Source organism: Centruroides vittatus, unplaced genomic scaffold (genome assembly GCF_030686945.1).
Source record: "Centruroides vittatus isolate TY-2023 unplaced genomic scaffold, ASM3068694v2 scaffold_1014, whole genome shotgun sequence".
Classification (NCBI taxonomy): Eukaryota; Metazoa; Arthropoda; class Arachnida; order Scorpiones; family Buthidae; genus Centruroides; species Centruroides vittatus.
The window spans coordinates 33,787-54,701 of NW_027122665.1; the positions used below are offsets into that span (position 1 = coordinate 33,787).

The window sequence follows — 20,915 nt, forward strand, 5'->3', positions numbered from 1 at the left end:
ATGATGCGCGTTTTGTAACGTTCGTAACAATACCGAGAAATCAAACCCAGAACCTCAATACAATTTACGGTCGAGTCTGTTGAACTTTGACCTACATCTGCTTCCGGAAGATGCTGCCACCACTGTCCGAGTTACGTGGAAGACCTCGGTATTCGCAACCGAGGATTACGGATACAAATTTCGATTAAATTTACCTATGGTAGTCAAAATGGCAGCTCGTCTCTGATTCCAGCAAACAGAAGAAAGGAAATAGTGGGGACACACGTTCTAACCTAACCTATTCTAATAATTTGGTTAAAAATAATTATGATAACTTATTAGACTTTAGGTTAGGTTAGAACGTGCATCCCCACTGTTTCCTTTCTTCTGTTTGCTGGAATCAGAGATGAGCTGCCATTTTGACTACCATAGGTAAATTTAACCCAAATTACTAACGTGAAGAAATCCCGGAAACTCCAAGTGACCGATCCTTTGGCCAGGCCCAACCTTCCACCAACTAGCAGTGTTCGGTAGTTTTATCCACTCAGCCACCGATGGGTCTCGTAATTAGGAAATTAAAAAACGAAGCAAACAAAGTCAACTTGTGATGTTATCATTAGTTTTGATGACAAAATGGCAGAAAGTATCGTAACACTGCAAAACATTGCATTGTTTTAAATTGGTTTTATAGTGACGAGTTAACAGTTTTTCGGGATGGCGATTATCTCTCAGCCGGGCTTCCGCGGAACAACGTCAATAAAATGGCAATGACGGAGCAGGCCGGAAATCTGTCAAACATGAAGAAAATGACCCGAGAAACCTCGACAAAACACGGGGCCGTAAATAAAAGGAAGGAAATTTTTACTTTTTTGTATGAATCCATAATTCGATCGTACCCGTTCCGGCATATCACGTGGAAACATATGTAGCACTACCTATGGACACGTAAAATTTGTTGGTCTTTTGCACGAACATAGCTAGAGGGAAAAAATCTAGCAATGAGTTCCGTAACCTTTCCAGCTTTTATGAGTTTTAATTTAAAAATAGCATTTGTATTATTAATGAAAATAAATAACTAAAATTGTATGTGGCACCATCTTTTATGAGATTTTGTTATAAAAATTTTATATATTTTTAATTATAAAATAGCAAAAGATTTAATTTTGAGGATAGAGCTGAGTATTTCTAAAACACTGTAAATGCTAACAACAAGTAAAATCTTCGTTAAGTCCGACCCCTTGCAAGATACGACACATGATCATCTTCTATCTCTCCATCCCCTTGACCTTTCACAACCAAAATATATAGCATCAATGCCCTTTATATACTTGCTACCCAGTGGCGTAGTGAGGGGGTGCAAGGGAGTGTATCATGTCCTGGGAGCCACTCGCAGAGGGGCACCCAAATGGTCTCCAAGACAAACTATATGTGTTTCTGGAGAAGGGAGGGGGCGCCAATAGTGTTGTGCCCCGGGTGCCAGTTATGTTCGCTACGCCACTGCTGCTACCGTGCTAAATTTTGTTTCTTTATCTTCATCCCGTCCTGATATATTGAGATGATTATTAAATTAATATTTAGATGCAAAAAGCTTACAACTATATTCAAACGAAGCTTAAAATAATATTTTTGATTTATTTCTTTTTTGTTTTGTATTAAATACCAAAACATACCGATTGGCCAAAGTGTATTTTTAAATAATGAATGGAGAAAATTAATGCATAAGTATAATTGCTATTTATTTGTTTATGCAACAAATTTTAATTGATTCATTCGGGTTCAAAAACCAACGTGTTTTTGTGCAGATTGGCCAGATTTACGAGGAATTTTTCTGTATTTTAGAAGTGTTTCGGTAACAAGTAAGAATCGAAATAAAATTTTCAACGTTGCATTGTGTATTTCTCGGTCCATTCTTTCTCTTCGTTATATCTTTCTCTGTCGGTCTCGTGTAATTTGGCGGCATGAACATTTAAAGAGAAGACACCTCTTTCGTAAGGACTATTGGGTGAACCCGTTTCGGTGGCTTGCCACTTGAACATGTTGTCTTCGATAGTTCCCGCCGAACAACGATCTGGCGGATGTCGATCGATTCCCTATTAACTCGCTTCAGAGCCATTGCATTTGACATTTTTTTCTTGCCATCCGAAGAGGTGTTAAAACAATGAAAAACTAATTCGTTCTTAAATAATTAATTAATTATTGTTGTTATGACAATGACAAAACTTTAACCTAAATTTAGTATTTTAATGATAATTAAATTATCATTTTAAATTATAAATTTTGAAATTTTCAAAAATCAGATATGACTTTTAATCTTAAAAACCCACGATTTAAAGTATTTTTTGGCATAAAATATTTTCAGAATTGAAAATTTTTCACATTTTAAAAATAATGCCATATTTTCTTCTTAAAAAATTATATATGTGAAGTCACGTTTCGCTAATTAAAACAAGACACTGTTCTACAGAGGATTTTTTGTTCTTAAATGAAAATAAGTGTTTTTGAAGCAATTTGGTATGAGAAATGCACATCTTAAATCTTACTTATAAGTATATTAAGGCATAATTTTACTCAAATTTACAAAACGTTTGGTAGAGCAATTGACAATAAGAAATTCTGAGCCGTTTCAGATGTTGCGTTACTAGACTGCACGATGTTAATTGCAATTTCAGTACTTTCGAGATGTATAAATCACATTGACAGTGAGAATAAAGAGAGTAGCGGTGAGGAATTTCTTTTGTCTCCCGAAAATACACCGGCAACAAAAATTTTGGTCGCGTCATCTGTTATCAAATCAATATACAGTATTTAAAAGACATTTTATATTTTTAACTGTTAAAAAATAAAAAAACCTTAATTTTGAGGATAGGGATGAGTTTTATAAAAATTGTAAATGTTAATGACGAGTAAAATCTTAAGTCCAAACCTACTGGAGATATACACAACATCCATTCTTCCTACCTCTTCCTCAACCTTTAACCACCAAAATTTAACAGCATCGATCCACCTAATAAACAAATCTCCATGCAAAATTTCAGAAATCTTTGACAAAAGCCTTCGGAGTTATTAAAAAACATTTAACTGCCTACCTAGTGACTATTAACTTGACGGCTGGATGGCCGGGCGGTCAAGCTAGCAGCCTACCGCTCTGGGAGACCCGAAATCGAAAAATCCCCAGGAATTTTTCGGGGATGGACCGTCCAGATATATCGGTCCCAGTCCTTAACCACCGGGCCACTCCATTGTGGGCCTGGCCAAACCCATAATGGGCTTGTTAAAAAGAGGCCCTCTTAGTGCCCAGGTCAGAAAGAGACAAAAGAAAAGTGACTATTAACTCATAGCGAATACCCAGTTTTGAAGTGTGGAAATTGGCGACCCACATGGCTACATCCCTGCATTAGAGAAAGTAGAATGACACGATCACTTTATTTTCTATATATGGCTAGAAAACAGGTCGACATTATAAAAGTATAATTGGAAATGCTGTAAATTGGTGCATTGGTAGAATGGCAGGTGGCCGTGGTTTGGTTCCTGACCGATGCATTTTTTTTTTTTTTGTGTCAAACATATCATAATTAAATAATTTAAATGTTTTAAGCTCATATAATCTTTTAATGATACATTGTTTGAAATAATGTTTTTGAAGGGAAGACGAAAACAATATAGAATAGGAATACAAATTAAATACAAGTAAATGCTTCTTCATTATCATCTATATTTGAGTTTGGCTTTTTTAACTCTTTCTGTCCCATGTGTACTAAGAAGGCTACTTTTTTGACAGCCCATTACGGGTAGTCTGGAATGGGATCCAACTTATCTGGATGGACCGCCCCCGAAAAATTCCTGGTGGTTTTCGACCCTTCTGTATCTGATGTTTGGTCTCCGGAGTGGTAAGCTGTTACCTTAATTGCTTGGCCATCTGGCCATCACTGTGTATATTAGAAAACAAACACACTGATAGCATAATGTGGGGCAGAGGCCTTAGCAATTCAACAGGCCCTTCATCTGAGTCATCTCGGAAGACCAATGGTGATTATCTCAGATAGCCGATCAGTGCTCCAAGCACTGCTAACGGTCTCTCACAAGTTATTGCCCCTCATGATAGATCTGGCAGCAACAATAGCAGCTGCAATGACACCTCTCGCCATTGGGTGGACGCCAGGCCATGCGGGGATCCCAGACAATGAGGCAGCAGATAAGGCAGCAAGAACAGGTACAATCATTGGCACTATACGATGCCCGCTACAGCCGAAAGACATCTCCTGAGAGACAAGGCAGTCAATCATCCAACACCTAACAGATGCCTGGACACCAATCCTGCACAGAAAGGGATGTGATCACCTATGCCCCTTCAACAACTGGCCCTACCACCACACCTCATCCCGACACCTGGAAACCCTACTGGCCAGTCTCTGAACAGACACGGCTCCACTGAACACATTCCTGCACCTTCGGCGCCTTGCAGACTCACCAGCGTGCCCTAACTGCGGCAGAGGAAACAACACAACACTTCTGGCTCAATTACCCCCACTACAACGGACCCTTGGCAGGGCCCTGTCTCTAAACATTGATCTGATCCGCTCATTAACCCCGATCTACTGGCTGACAACAATATCAATACAAGCATGTGGCTTTCTTGGAACAATACATCAGACAAACGGGCCGTCTGAACTAACCAACAGGCGACAGCACGTTGGAGGCTGGAATCTCCAGATAGACCCAAGACAGCATAATATACATGTTCAATGACCAGTAATGCATATTAATAGTAATAGAACATTACTTATGTGTCACAAGTATTAAGAGGGTTGATTAGAGAGCCCTTATAGTGCTATGTTATGGTTCAATGTATCACCAATACTTTACCAAATTCTTAATTTGGGTCTTTGAAATCAGCTTTGAGGGGCCAGAATAAAATGACAAAATGTAATTTTTTCAAAATTTTATTTTGAATATTTACATTAAGAGCGTAATTTATAAATAACAGCAATAACGAATTTCCTTTTACATTCGAGACTAAAAGAATAATCCTCTCATTCTTCGACCCATGCCCTGTCTGTCGTAAAGAACGTTGAATTTATTCACAAACTGCAAAAGAGAATATCTTATATTAGTAACCAAAATTATGTTTTAAAATAAATTGAAAGCCTGGTGCATATATTTGCCTTTTAAACATAAGGTGTTGCTGTGGTGCAGGAACACCATCACATACAGTATATCACTGAATGTACAACCATCAACGTACAAAGTACCGAAAGGTTGGAGTTGTATTTACCGTTGCAGCATCGTAGGTTTAAAATGCAAACTGCACGAAAGACAGACATACGTAACATAATATCACCAGAGATGGGTGCAGAACTCCATTTGACTTATGGTATCCCACATCTTAATCCTGGCCCTGCAGCAACACCAAATGTTTAAAACCAGACCTAAATTGCTTTTTTTAAAGTTAATGAAATTATATTTCTCTTAAAAAAATAAAACCAATGACTTGGATATAAAAATTTGTTCTCGTGCTTTAAATTTTTAACTGCAAATGAAGGAATTCAGATTAATTGGGAAAGGGCAAATGAATTTACTGTTAGTTTTGTCACTATTTAAAGAATTGATGTTTCTGATATAGTCTTACTTGTGATTTATTTTTAGTTTGTGTAGTGTTTGTAGCTTGGTAGTAATGTCTATTATAATTACGTCTAATAGCTGTAGTTTTTACTTCTAAATCTTCCTGTTTAGCTAACAATATTCTGTGGTAAAATTCTTCGTTACAATGGCAAGTAATGCATTTTGTACCCAGACAAGCAATTATTTATTGAGACATCACGATGCCAGGCTGTAATTTTTAATCATATTTTTAATTTATTTAATTTAAAATATATGCTCTCCACCTCAAATTAGCAGTGGCTTGCCCCCGTACATCATACTTTTCCTTTAATAATAGAGTCGTGCTGACGTCTATCTAACATCTGCAGGAAATATTTGAATTGAAATAATGTGACTTTTGGTTTGCTTCAGAAGTTCATATATAGTTAATCAGGGCCTGCTGCCCCTAAGGTTTCCACATCTGGTCTCGTCTTTCATATATTTAACTCCCTTTGAGATTAAGGAAATACACAGCCAGACGGACGACGGTGGGAATTTATAGGTCTACAATTCTTTCAAATTGCAACCAAAAAGTAGTAAATATTAGCTTGAATAGAAATGCGTGTGAATTTGCTCTACTTTGTAACACTGTATTGACTAAAACACATCTATATATATAATCGAGACGAGTTAATAATAAAATAATAATAATAACTACTAAATGTGATACCGGCTCGGACGTCACCCGGGTTAACAAGGTCCGCGTTCGTGGGTTAGGCAGAGGCTCACGTTCGAAAAATAGGCCACAGTCTCCCTTGGTTACCGGTGGCGAAAGCAGCACCGGCCCAAGCATGGCTACTGCAATGCCCTCAACAGATGTGAGGAATCAACCCAGCCTTGGTGTTTCTGTGGCAATGCATCCACAGACCACAAAGGCTGGAAAACCACGCCAACTGATGAAATGGACAGTAGAAATGAACGAGTTTATCATCCGTAATTATTACACCATAACAAAACTCGAAACAAACATGACAGCATACAGACAACAACTACACCATAAATTCACACAACAATATCCTCACCTCACTGTTACCGAACAAAGGGTTGTTGATCAAAAAAGAACAATTATACACAACAACCTTATCTCACAAACAACACTTGAACTTATCAAACAACAGGTTGCTGATCAAATACATCAACAGACAGAAACATCTAACATTAATGAAGATCATGTAACCTGTCAGGATAATCCAGCAACAAGCATTGATAATAACACACATACAACAATTACCACTAATGATACTACAGACACTTCCTCATCCATCACTGATAACATAGACTTGGATTTAGTTAATACGCTCTCACTTATATTTCAGGAAACACTCACTAAATATACAGGTACAGATCCCACACAACGACCACGAATACCAAAAATCAACACGTCAAAGGAAGTAGGAAAAACACTAAATTATGTAAACACTCACTTACTACCACACTACATTCATTCAATTTCTACACTCGCAGACATTCATACATTAGTTTATGCTGGGGCAGTCACAGTAGTGACACACCATGGACTGAAAGTACAATCACAGACAAATACACAGAAAACACAATTCTATCACAAGCCTGCCTGGCAGAGAAGAATAGAAACACAAATAAATGACATTAGACAGCAATTAGGCAGGCTGACACAATACACTAAAAACAACATAACACCCAAATTAAGGAAACAGCTCAAAAACATTTTCAAGAAAATAAAAACACACACAAAACATGAACATCACAACACACGCATTACAGAATACATTGATACACTAAAACAAAAACTTGCTGCCAAAGCACGTAGACTCAAACGATACAAAACATGTACACTACGAAAACAACAAAATAAATTATTTACAAACAATGAAAAACTCTTTTACAGACAAATTAATAACAAAGCAAACACTGATACACAGCACAGTGGCACACCAACAGAAGAAGAACTCACAACATATTGGTCTTCTCTTTGGTCCAGTGCTGTCACGCACAATGCTGATGCAGGCTGGATCGAGGAGGAGAACAGAAACTTACACAACATACCAACTATGCCCTGTGCTGAAATAAACATACATGATTTCCAATACACTGTTAACAGAGCACACAACTGGAAGACACCTGGTGTAGACAACATTCACAATTTCTGGTACAAAAAGTTTACATCACTGCATCAGGAACTAGCTAAACATCTAACACACATCATCATCAATCCACAAGACATGCCAAATTTTCTTACTCAGGGCATCACCTACATAAAACCTAAAAACAACAATATCACAGACCCCACACAATACAGACCAATTACATGTCTTCCAACACTGTACAAATTATTGACATCCTGTATCGCAAACAAAATATACAAACATATTGAAGAACACGACATTCTAACGGAACAGCAAAAAGGTTGCCGTAGAAATCACAGGGGATGCAAAGAACAGTTACTCATAGATTCAGTCATTCTACGGCAAGCACACAAACAACACAGAAACATACACATGGCATATATAGACTACAGAAAAGCATTCGACAGTGTTCCACACAGTTGGCTGCTACATATTCTACACATGTACAAAATACATCCATCACTCATTACATTCTTCCAAAACACCATGCAGCACTGGAGAACAACACTACATCTCAGGGTTAGTAACACTTCCATACAAACAAACCAAATTTTTATTAGGCGAAGAATTTTTCAAGGAGATTCCTTGAGTCCTCTCTGGTTCTGCTTAGCCCTGAACCCATTATCCAACATGTTAAACAACACGCAATATGGTTACAATATCAGACACGAAAAAACAACACAGTTTACACTGTCACATCTCATGTACATGGATGACATAAAACTTTATGCATCCACACAAAAACAACTTCATCAACTCCTACAAATCACACATTCATACACCAAGGACATACAAATGGAATTTGGCCTAAATAAATGCAAAACAGTTCACATAGAAAAAGGAATCCTGAAGAAAGAAGATTTTGCACTTGGAAATGGAGACGTTATTGAATCCATGGAAGAGGGCGAGTTCTACAAGTATTTAGGATTCCAACAGGCCAAACTAACAGAACATACACAAATAAAGCAAAGATTAATTAAAGAATACCAAAGTAGGTTAAATGCTATTCTCAGAACACAGTTAAATGCAAAACACACAGTTAAAGCAATAAACACATATGTCATTCCAGTACTCACATATTCTTTTGGAGTTATACATTGGACTCACACAGATCTTGAGCAACTCCAAAGGAAAACAAGAACTACACTTACTAAGCATAAACAACATCATCCTAAATCCGCCACAGAAAGATTAACCCTTCCACGTAAAGATGGCAGACGTGGCCTGATTGACATAGTTAACCTTCACTACAAACAAATACAGTCACTGCGAGAGTTTTTCTACAAAAACAAGAAACATCACAATTACATAAAGCAGTAACTCTAGCAGACTCAAATAACACACCATTAAACTTACACTCACATCATATGGACACAACACAACATATAAAAAGCATAGACACCATTAAGCAATCGTGGGCTCGAAAGGCACTCCATGGCAGGCATCCTTACGACCTGGCCCAGGATTTTGTTGACAAAACTGCGTCAAACAGCTGGTTAGCTCGGGGATGCCTCTTTGGGGAGACGGAAGGATTCATGATTGCCATACAGGATCAGGTCATAAATACTAAAAACTACAGAAAACACATACTCAAAGATGCAACACTCACAAATGACACATGCAGAAAATGTCACATCTATGCCAGAAACTATACAACACATCACCTCTGGTTGCAAGCTCTTGGCACAGACAGATTATTTACACAGACATAATCAAGTAGCAAATATAATACACCAAGAGCTTGCAAAGAAACACAAATTAGTAGACATCCACGAACCATACTACAAATACATTCCACAGACAGTATTGGAAAACAACACGCACAAAATGTACTACGACAGAGCCATAATCACAGATAAAACAATTTACCACAACAGACCAGACATCACACTCATTGACAAACACAATAAAATCACATACATTATAGACATATCCATTCCAAACACTCACAATATACAAAACGCATGCACTGAAAAAATTAGCAAGTACACAGAACTCGCCCAGGAAATAAGGCATCTGTGGAGGATGGATAGGGTGCTTATTGTACCTGTTGTTCTCTCCTCTACAGGTGTCATACCACACACACTACACAAAAGCCTGGGCACATTACAATTGAATAGAAACATATACATCACACTACAGAAGGCCACTATATTGAATACATGTCATATTGTGAGAAAATTCCTGAATACAGACACACACACTGATACACTTCTTTAATTTCTGTTTTGGTTACTATGCCTTGACTTTGGTCCGGCATAGTACATAGCCACCAGTGTTAACCGAGTATATCTCACTTAACCCAACACAATAATAATAATCAGCGCAGAGCCCAAACGGTTAGGAGTTGAAAGTTGAAATTTGGTACACAGTTAGGGTACATCACGAAAACGCACACTAAGAAGGGATTTTTCGAAATTCTTCTCCACGGGGGAGAGGGACAGGATTAAAGCTTCTATATACATTATCGAGACGTGCCTAAACGGTTAGGAGTTGAAAGTTGAAATTTGGTACGCAGTTAGGGTACGTCACGAGAACGCACACTAAGAAGGGATTTTTCGAAATTCCTCCCCACGGGGGAGAGGGACAGGATTAAGTCTTAACACTTCCATCAACAATGGAAGTGTTAAGTAACAATGGAAGTGTGAAGCAACAATGGAAGTATGAAGTAATAATGGAAGTGTCAACAATGGAAGTGTTAACAATGGAAGTGTTACGTAACAATGGAAATGTTAAGAGCCCAAACGGTTAAGAGTAGAAAGTTTGAAATTTGGTACATAGTTACGGTACGTCACAAAAACGCACACTAAGAAGGGATTTTTCGAAATTTCTCCCCACGGGGAGAGGGACAGGATTAAGGCTTAACACTTCCATCAACAATGGAAGTGTTAAGTATCAATAGAAGTGTTAAGTAACAATGGAGAACAAGAGATGGCGACGTGCAAGATTTACGGGCGCTGGAGGGGAAAAAAAAGTAATATGTTAGAACATATTCGATTTTCAAATTTAAACAGATTAATTCGGTTTTTCTCGACTTTTCTTCTTTAGAACATTCGATGAAAATCGAACGATATAATCAGAACACGTCGTGAAAATCGAACAATATTACAATATTCGATTTTCAAATTCGACCTTTTATTAAAAATATTTAGTTTGTTGATGAAATTACTCTTTTTCTTCTGTGACTATAACGTAATAATCTTAATCTTCGCTATCATTACTTTTGCCCGAGCAACGCCGGGCCTATCTGCTAGTTACACATATATGAGTTGTAATTATAAGGTTTGATCAAAAACAACGCGCATAGCTTTCAAAGTAAGTGAAAAATGGAACTTGTTAAGCTATATGATTTGATTACTATTAGTGATGGTATTTAATGGGTGACCAAAATCCAAGGAAAACTTGAGGTAATGCTGTATTCATTTGGTGCAAACTGGGGTTCATTTTGTGTGTGTGTGTGTATGTGTGAAGAGCAGATGGTGTTCTTTTGTAATGATATAGAAAGTAAAGTTTTACAGTGAGAAAAGATTGAATTTGTTTTCTTCATTTCTGATAAGAGGCCATCCATAAATTACGTAAGGTATTTTGGGGTGAGTGGGGGTCTAGGATTTCTTACTCAGGGGTAGGGGGTAATGGATCTTGTCTTATGTAATATTCTTATTTTTATTTTTTAATCTTGCTGAGTGGTGGCGTTTTGAATTTGGCTTTAATTTGGCAGTTTCTATTAAGAATGCTCATTATAATAACGTCATCTTGTGTGACGTGATAGAATAACAACACTAGCAGACTCATGCTGTACACATTTTTTATCATGGGAGAAAGGCCGTGTGGTGGTTTCTCTCTCTCTTTTTTTTTATTAGAATAAGTGAACCACTCCTATGGGTGTATAACACTAAGAATACATAAACCAAAATACATGATACAAAGTAAACATAAAATTAGTATTCGGGTTTTAGTGAAAACTAAAATGTAAAACTAGAAATTAGAAATTATAATCTTTTCTTCCATATATTTTGAACATAATTTTAAAAAGCATCAAACAGTAGCTTCTGAATAAGCATGTCAAGTGGACATACTTGATAGATCATATGGTTGACGGTATCAAGGTTTTCTGTAGAGAAATAGCAAGAGGCAGTTTCTGCCTGGTTATACATCGCCAGGTAGCTTCTAAAATTACCATGCTCAGTAAGAAGTTGAGCAGTAGCAAATATTAAATCTTTAAATGGCAATGAGAACTTGCATTCAACACTAGGAAAATAAAGTCTTGTTATTCTACCAGTTTTACTGCTCAATCATTGTTGATTCCACTCTTGCATAGCATTGTCATGAATATAATTTTTAAGGCTGCTACATGAGAGAGGGATGTGAGTGTAGTCCAAGTCAGTGTCCTTTTCAGCTGACTTAGCCTCAAAGTCGGCTTTTTCATTTCCTAGTATGCCAGTATGGCCAGGAACAAATATAAAAGTTATCTTATTTACAAGATTTTTAATATGGTGCTGGATATGTGTGATTTTATTGCTATTGCAATTGGGATTTAATAGAGCTTTTAGGACAGACTGAGAATCACTGTAAATGTTGATAGACAGAGTTTTGTTTGGTAGTGAAGTGGCCCACTGAACAGCTTGGTAGACAGCATTCTTCTTCAGCTTGATATGTGGGGGTATCTGTACCTTCTAACATATTTTGGGCAAAATATGTCAGTTTGGAGGAAGATACAGATACTTGAGCCGACATGAAGGGGGCTTTTGGACCCATCTATGTAGATATTAATGTCTGCATGTTTATCCATGGAGAAAGCAGATGACACCAAATGTACCCTGGGGATAACCTTGTTTACAGGGTGATCAGAGATAGTAAGGTAATTGCAATGTGGTAGCATATGAATAGTTGTAGATAGGAGGAGATCGTTGTTGAGCCTTGATGGTTGTAGTTCTGATGTAGTAGTTTAGAACCTTTCCTACAATACATAGTGGCAAAGGAAGGAGCTCTGCAAGTATCAGAGAGGCATTAGTAGAAACAGTTCTGCAGCACTTTGAAATTCCGATGGCAAGCTGTCTTTGAAAAAAGAGTAATTTACTTGCTACTGAATTTTTACTAGTTACATGATCCCAGCTAGAGGCCGCATAAAGTAACATTGGTTGTATTGCCCCATTATATAGAGTTTTACAAGCTTTATGATTTAGTTCCCAGGTGCATCTAGCACATTTTAGCAGCATGTAGTTTATTTTCTTGGCCTTAGCCAAGATATAATCAATATGGTAACAGAATGTGATTTCTCTCTATTCTCTCTTGTTTTATTTTGTATGACGTTTCTGTTTACACATGCACTAGCTAGTCGATCTGTCAAAGTATTTTGCGTCCTTTTGTGAAAATTAAAATTAATATAAAAATGAATATTATGACATTGATTAATGATGATGATAATAAAAAGATTGTTAATAATTAAAAAATAAAGTTCTTAAAATAAATTGTTCATTCGAATTCATTAAATTTTTATATTTTTAAATTTGTTCACATAGTCTTTTATAAATAATAGTACATATTAATTAACTAATAATTATGGACCTAAGGCTTTTAGGATTTCATAAATTTTGTTAAAATCTTTCTATAAAATCATGCCTAAATATTATGTAAGATAGGAAAGGGGGGGGATCAAAGAAAATATTACGGTTTCTTACACAGGGGTGGGTGGGGGTCGAGAATGGCCGAAATCACCTTACATACTTTATGGATGGCCCCTAAAACAAGAAACTCAATAATCATCAATTGTGAGTTGACTGTTATTGAGTTTGTCTCGAAACTTTTCCTTTTGAGACTTTGAAGTATTTGTAATTTTTCTTTATTGATGTAATTTTTAAGATGAAATGAATGAAGAGTAACACATCAGTGTGAGATTGTTTTAAACTTGAAAAGGCTACAATTAATATCATTTTTCTATCATTCTACTTGGAGCATTATCTCCAAAGATCCCTTGCTAATAGTAGTACCGTGTGCTTTGAATGATTTAGATACTTTAAAGGTAGTTGAACTTCCATAAAAGACAACGAAAGACCAACATTACCTCTGTTTCTTTTAGAAGACAAAAGTGATCAGTTTGTAAATTTATCTACATTAGTGTTTGATTAGTTTCATGTAAAATAATTTTTATAAATAAAAAATTTATGCTGCTAGTCCAGATAATTTTGAACCTGGTATTCAATCATTAGTCAATAACTTGTGGTTTTTGAAAATTTTCTTTGCTTACTTCAACATTATATTTATTGTCGCCACTACATTCTAGTTGGGATTTTTCTCCTAAAGATTTGTCGAGCATTCCTAAATTGTTTTATGATCTTTCCTCAAAGCATCAAAAAGAGATATTGCATTCGTCAAAACACTGATTGAGTTTGCACTGCATTATCTTTGCATTGTTAAATTAATTATACCTCTTGCTTATCATAAATAAGAGAAAAATTTATGTATTATAACTGGTAATTTCTAACACAGTAAACAATAAACAGATTCGGTTATAGTAAGAATATGTAGTCTGTTACAAATTACAATTGTTGTAACTTCTGAATGAAAAAAAGGTTTTGATACAATCAGTTAGGAAACAATGTGTTAATTTATTAAAAATAAACACAACTACTCAATACACAAAACTGTCAAAAATATACACAAAATTGTTTGAATAGTTTATTGAATTGTGTTTATTCTAGTAAATTAACACCATGAAACTGAGTTGCTTAACTGATTATCTTTATACTGGTGTGGACCATTATTTTGCAATTGGTATCAGGAGTATGTAAAAGTTTCTGCTGCTTCCACTACAGTGCCATATAGTGGTACATGCCAGTAGTTACATCCCTACATGACACTAGCAAAAATATCCGTGGACAGGTAAAGGGTGTCTCTCAGTGATCCTGTTACATGACAATGCCAGACACATCATTACTACCATAAAAACAACCGTTGATCAGTTAAAAGAGAGGTTTTACCATACACAGCTTACTTCCTCAGACTTTCAACTGTTTTGATCTATGCAACATTGTCTAGTCCAACAGTGGTTCACCACACTTGCAGATTTTGAAAATTTCACCTCTGCATTCTTTGGCTTAAAACCTGAATCCGCCTATCGTGGGGAATTCATTTGTTGCCCGAAAAATGGCAAAAGATCATTGATGTTAATGGCCAATGTTATGATGAATAAATGTGTTCTGGTTTCCTGATAGTTCATGTCTCATTTCTCCTAACAGCAAAAATTTTTGCATATCCCTGATATATTAATATACAGTAACATATATAATTCAAAAATGTATGTTGTAACAATGAGATCATTACCAAGTTTACAAAATGTTTATGTGTTTTTCTAATTTAATAGGAAGCCATCAGATATACTTTCTCTTAAGTAGAGAACAATCTTGGTAGTCTGTTTGCTAGTTAGACACTTCCAGTAATTTGATGCTAGATGACCTGGTATTACAGGCATTATTGCCAAATCGTAGGCAACCTTCCCACTACTTCAAACTCCCGACTTCACTAAATTTGAATGCTTTCCCACTAAATGCAGAACATTATTGAGTTCAAATGTTCAAACTAGGGTAAAATATTAGACTGTTAGGCTCAATATCACGAGCTACTCAAAAAAAGTACAGTATCTTTAATATAACACTGTGTAAATATAAAAATCAGTCCCCCCAAAGTTTCCTACCAAAAATGCCATACTCCCACCAAGTTCAGCAGGAATCCACTAACGTGACAACACTGATTACTGGCAAAAGCAACATACTTAGAAGTTTTGATTGGTAGGACAACTCGTGTTTGCTGCATGATTATCAGTCAACTTCACTGTCAAATTCATTTATGCCATTGAATTCAATTTACTTCCAATAATCTGACAATCTCCTTCATCTGACACCATTCCAGCCTCATCAAGATTACCAAGATTGTACCGAAATTTTTTTTGGTCAATTCCAATTTTAAAAAATTGTCAACAAACAAGTATTTTTTTTCTAAATTTAACCTGTAAATTAATCAAATTTTATTTTTAAAACTTTTATAACAACATTTATTTTTAAACTTTTAATATTTGATTAAATGTGGATATTAAAATGGCTAACACATTTAATAAATACAGTAAAACCAGGTTATTTAAAACTAAAGGGACCAAAAACACTACTTCAAATTATCCAAACTTTTTTCAAATCAAAGATTTTTGTAACTCTCAAATAAAATTATGACACTATCTTATATAATTTTACCCATTTGTTTACAGATGCTTTAATATTACAAGTTATTACTTACTAATTTAAGCTATTTTGACAAAACTGTCAGTTGGCATGTACTTAATGAAAACAATGAAAACTTAACCAAATTACATTCAAAGCAACACTTGAAAATAATGTATGAAAGAAGCTTAAGTGCTTCAATAATTTCAAATTTCATCTAGAGGATCAAAGGCTAGTTCTATGAAGAATTCACAATCTTGAGTTTGAGATTATGAAAATCATGTTATCTGATTAAAACAAGCTCTATCAATGGGTAAAGCTATAAGTATACATTCTATTGGTGAATACGCACGTATTTAATAGACTTTGGAATTATTGAAACACACGATTTTTTTGAAAAATGTCCAAAATAATTAAATGCCAAACAGATTTCTTCCATAAAAATTTAAAAAATCTTTCTTCATTCGCAACATGTACAATGACCTTGAATGGACGTCCATCAAGTCAAAAATGTATAATTGCTAAAACCAACACCGAAACAGTCACTTGGACATGGAAACTTTCTTATAAACATGTAATATGATGGAAGATTTCAAATTAAATGATATTTTTGCAGGTCACTGGACCAAATAATGACTTCAAATTTCACTGTACACATATTTCGAATTATCCAAACTAAAATACAGTGCAACCACGTATATCTGGATCCCATTAACCCAGATTATAAAACACAATCCCTGTCTCAGAAAGATAGACATACAGAAAACCTATAAATTCAAAAAATCAAAGAACTCTTAATTAAATTCTTACCTGAATGTAACAAGGATAGACTTGTTTCCTATGAAATGGCCTATGATGTTCATTGTTATGCATTCCAAGGATGTGTACTTTGAATTTACTTAATATTTTCTTGAACATTTTCTAATCCTTTAAGATTTTTCAATTTTAAAAAACTGTTACTTTCCCGTTGAATAAAAATGTTGTTCTTTTCATGGCAGTCAACATGTTAATTAAGTTTATTGTTTGTAACCTCGCCAGTTATTCTTCACTCAACAGCCTAAAACCTGTTTTGCTGAGTTTCACTCATCTTCAAACATTTGTGAAATAAAGTAAACACTGTGAAAATGTCGTCTAAAGAAAAGTGGTTGTTATGTGGGAGAAGACTACAGAAATATAAAGTAAAAAGTCTATAAACTGTGTTATTTACGTCATTAACGATTTTTCTGAATTTTCAGCCACCTGGTACCATCAAAATCCTATTCTCTTGGCCAAGAACTAGACTGGACTTCAAATTATCCGATATCAAAATAACAAGGTTTTACTGTATTGTTCAACTCTTTTTAACCGCTTGCCGTCCGGACCCGAGTTAACTCGGGCAAGTTTCATAGCGTTACAAACAAAACGGTACTTTTGGCCCGGAAAAATTTTTTTTTTTTTTTGCATCTTTGGAATGTTTTCTAAGTCTCCAAATTTTTTGAAAAATTTTTACCCGCGCGAAAAAATTTTATTGCGATTTTAATTAACCTTTAATGACGCACGATTAACGCTCAATTGTTTTTTTATGGGATTTTTTTATAAAACTTCATTCATCCTTCTAAAGTTCTAGAGCGCCGATTTTACTTCGGTAAAGTTATTTAAAGCTATTTTCTGTTGTCAAAAACAACATCCAATAGTTTTTAATTTTTTTAATTAATAGATTTTATTATATATACGTTTAATTAAGTCGGGGGGGTCGGAAATTTCAATTAAAATCGTAATTTTAAAAAAATATTTAGAAATATACCGCCATCTAGTATTCACCCTACTTTTTACCCTTCTCCTCCTGAGAGTTTCATGAGAATGTCCCGCGAAAGAGGACACCAGCTGTTCTCAAGGTCATCCAGCTGTGTAAACAATGACTCATCGGTGTCAGATTTCGCGCTAAGGCGAGAAAAAGGAAATTGTACTTTGAAGCTTTTTCTTCAAAATTAACACATTTCTTTCGTTTTTTTTCAGTTTTAAGTATTTTTTATTGATTTTTATATAGAGTTCTAATTAATTAATACATTAAGAGGTTAAAGATATTTAAATTCACGTACCTGATTAATTGTATTGCATCCTTTTGTTAAGGTGCCTAAGTAGGTCATTAGTCCTACATCGTTGCATTGCTAAATGTGAAGAAAAATTTAATTAGTGATTTGTCTGTTCGAAAGCAGAAATTATTATAAATACTATTTATTTATTTAACTAGATTAAAATTTAAACCTTGCTATCTTAAAATATAATTATTAATGTGAGAATCAAACAAAACAAAAAAACAACCCAATGATGATCTCATCAGAAGCCTGGATATATTGACTTTCTGACCTGAGAGTGTCAACTTACATTTTCTCAGAGACAATTGAGACACCTTATAACACCTTTTTTTGACTCACTCATCTCCAGGCAATTTCACCTTTGAATACAATGAAGAATAGCCAATTTTAGTCAGTCATCACTATTCTCCAAGTGATTGGAATTAATGTTTGTGTGTGCCTTCCTACCCAGTTGGATTTGTGTTAGTGTGCTTCATCTGAATTTCTGTTTGAGTGCTATTCCACATGAATTGTCTGAAGCTTTGTCTCCTCAAGAACTATTTTTCCGACATCAAAGACTGATTTCCTGCACTCTTTCATGGGGGAATTCAGATTCGTAAGGTACCGAAATTTGTAAACTCTCTTCTCTTTGTGATAAGCATAACCTTATGCATAACCTGCTTGGTGTCAGGAATTTCTGAGTGTAATCACCTACATTCAGCAATAACAAGGTCCTAAGAGTAATAAGAATCACAAAGCAAGTGTCCTGGCCTTCATGAGAATAATATAATTTTGTTAAAAGTTATTAATGCTTAGTACATTTGGCTTTCAACTTGTAAGGAACAACATAACATTCAACAAGTTGACTAAAATTTTGCAAGTAAAAGCACACCTCAAACATACTGAAACCTCCACAGAAGGGACAAATAGTTTCAAAAAGAGAGGAAAAAATTGCCATAATTTGTTTGAAACCCACCAGTGTCCAAGTGGATAAACCACTGAACTCCTGTAATCAATCCCAGGTTTGCACCTGACCAACAGGCTAGCCATATGGAATTTTCTTGGTTTTCTCCACAAGTCTAACCGTTCACCTAAATAAGGCCAGCTTCCCGCAAAAGTCCTCTCAAGAGTCACCCTGTTTGCAGATTGCCCTCGCATCATGTTGCCTTCTTCCATCAAACAAACTTTGCTTCAATGATTAGAGTCTAATCTAATTATAACCCAAAAGAATCTAGACACAGTCAAAAAAACAATTCTTTATAAAACATATTAAATTAAAAGCAATTAAAGAAACTAATTTATAGTGAATGCTAATAATTTTGCTTGCTTAATAATTTTTTGTATATTTGATGTAATCTTTAAAATGTTAATAGAGTAAGTTTAAAGTAAGTGCCAAACATTCATTTATCTCATAAAATATTATAGACTGTTTATATCAGTGAAGATTATTTTAAAAATATATATTTGATTGTATATTTGATGTAATCATATTTTATTCAATCTTTCCACTGAGAAGATTGAATAAAATATGATTTATTTGAAATATTTCAATATTAAATTTTAAAATAATTATAGGATTAGCTGAAAAAATCAAATTCTTACATTATAAAACTCAGCTCTGAAATTGTCTGAATTTAGAACAGGAAGACGATGACTCAAACTGTAAGCTTCTCTCAGTATATCGTGATTAGGAGACAATCTACCAGATTTCACTGCACGAACATAATCCAGTATTAGTCGGACACGTCCATGAAGCATTTTTATTGCACTGTGTTGAGCCTGAAGATGTTCGGCAACTGTCATCGAGAAAACAAATAATTAATCAAAATTATTATTAACATACTTAAATTAGTTTGTTAATTTTTTTTTATAATTACACAATACAGTATCAGCTTATTGTAATCACTCTACTTCTCTATTATGATTAACTGATTGATAATTTTAAATGAGATAGGTAATAAGCTGTAATAAAATAATACAAATCTAGTTTTACATTAATAAATCTTCAACTTATACAGTTAAAAGCTGTTTAAATTGAAAATTTATTAATTGTAATTATTATTTGTTAATAATAATTCATCCAGTGTTTGGCACCTGTTTTTTGCAAAGTTGTCGTTAATGACAGCTAGCATATAACAGATAACAAATTCCAGGAATCTAAAGTTCTAAACTAATGTACTGCAAGCAAATAATTAAAATGATTAATGTTTAGTGCTTAAAAAACTCGTTAAGACTGATAGGGATTGCATGTTATCAGCTACTCGTTGATGCTGAATTTTTAGCGCAAGAAACATTCACAGCTTAAAAATGTTCTTCAAATTTGCTTAGGTTATGTCTAATTTTCAGATCCATATACACGCTCAAAAGATGTTTAATCACATTATTAAAGTGGCTCCTTATATGTTTATTAGTATTTTGGTCTCGTCATATGCTAAAAATACTTGTTTATTTGAAGATAACGATAACAATAACAATAACCAAAGCTTTCAGAGAAAATGCGAGGCCTAGGGCAACTAATATTTTAGAGGCCCTTCAAAATTTAAAATAAAATTATGGACAAGAAAATAAAGTCAATGGTATTTAATATTTTTTGGATTATTACATTTAATTATTTTACAGAAGCTTTGTGCTCTTTAACATTAGCAAATTCACTGATTATTTCAGAATAGTCTAAATTATGCACTATCTGGTAATTAATGTTGGGTGTTTCTAGTCCACTTAGTTGTTGCTGACACATTGTCAATCGTAGATAGTTTTTAATTCTTTTCAGAACACTAAATTCGAAGCACTATCGTTATATTGGGAAATATGTTTACAAATCCCATGTTGATAATTTCTTTAAGTAATTCTGCCAGTTTCGTGCTTAGTTTAAAATTAGATTTGTAAACATGCTTCAGCAGTATTAGTTCTTCTACAATTTCGTCACTTATTTC

At 34.8% G+C, this 20,915-nt stretch overlaps 1 protein-coding gene across 1 annotated transcript in view; it reads right to left on the reverse strand.

Moving 5' to 3' along the window:
- Positions 1-4,903: 4,903 nt before the first annotated feature.
- The window catches only part of CSN6 (COP9 signalosome subunit 6), a 37,404-nt gene continuing 21,392 nt past the window's right edge, over positions 4,904-20,915 (reverse strand). The window contains exons 7-9 of the mRNA XM_067283648.1: positions 19,585-19,778; positions 18,007-18,075; positions 4,904-5,064 (exon numbers count right to left, since the gene is read on the reverse strand). Of these exons, the coding sequence (XP_067139749.1) occupies positions 4,993-5,064; positions 18,007-18,075; positions 19,585-19,778 (335 nt within the window). The 3' untranslated portion in view covers positions 4,904-4,992. The remainder of the gene's footprint in view (positions 5,065-18,006; positions 18,076-19,584; positions 19,779-20,915) is intronic.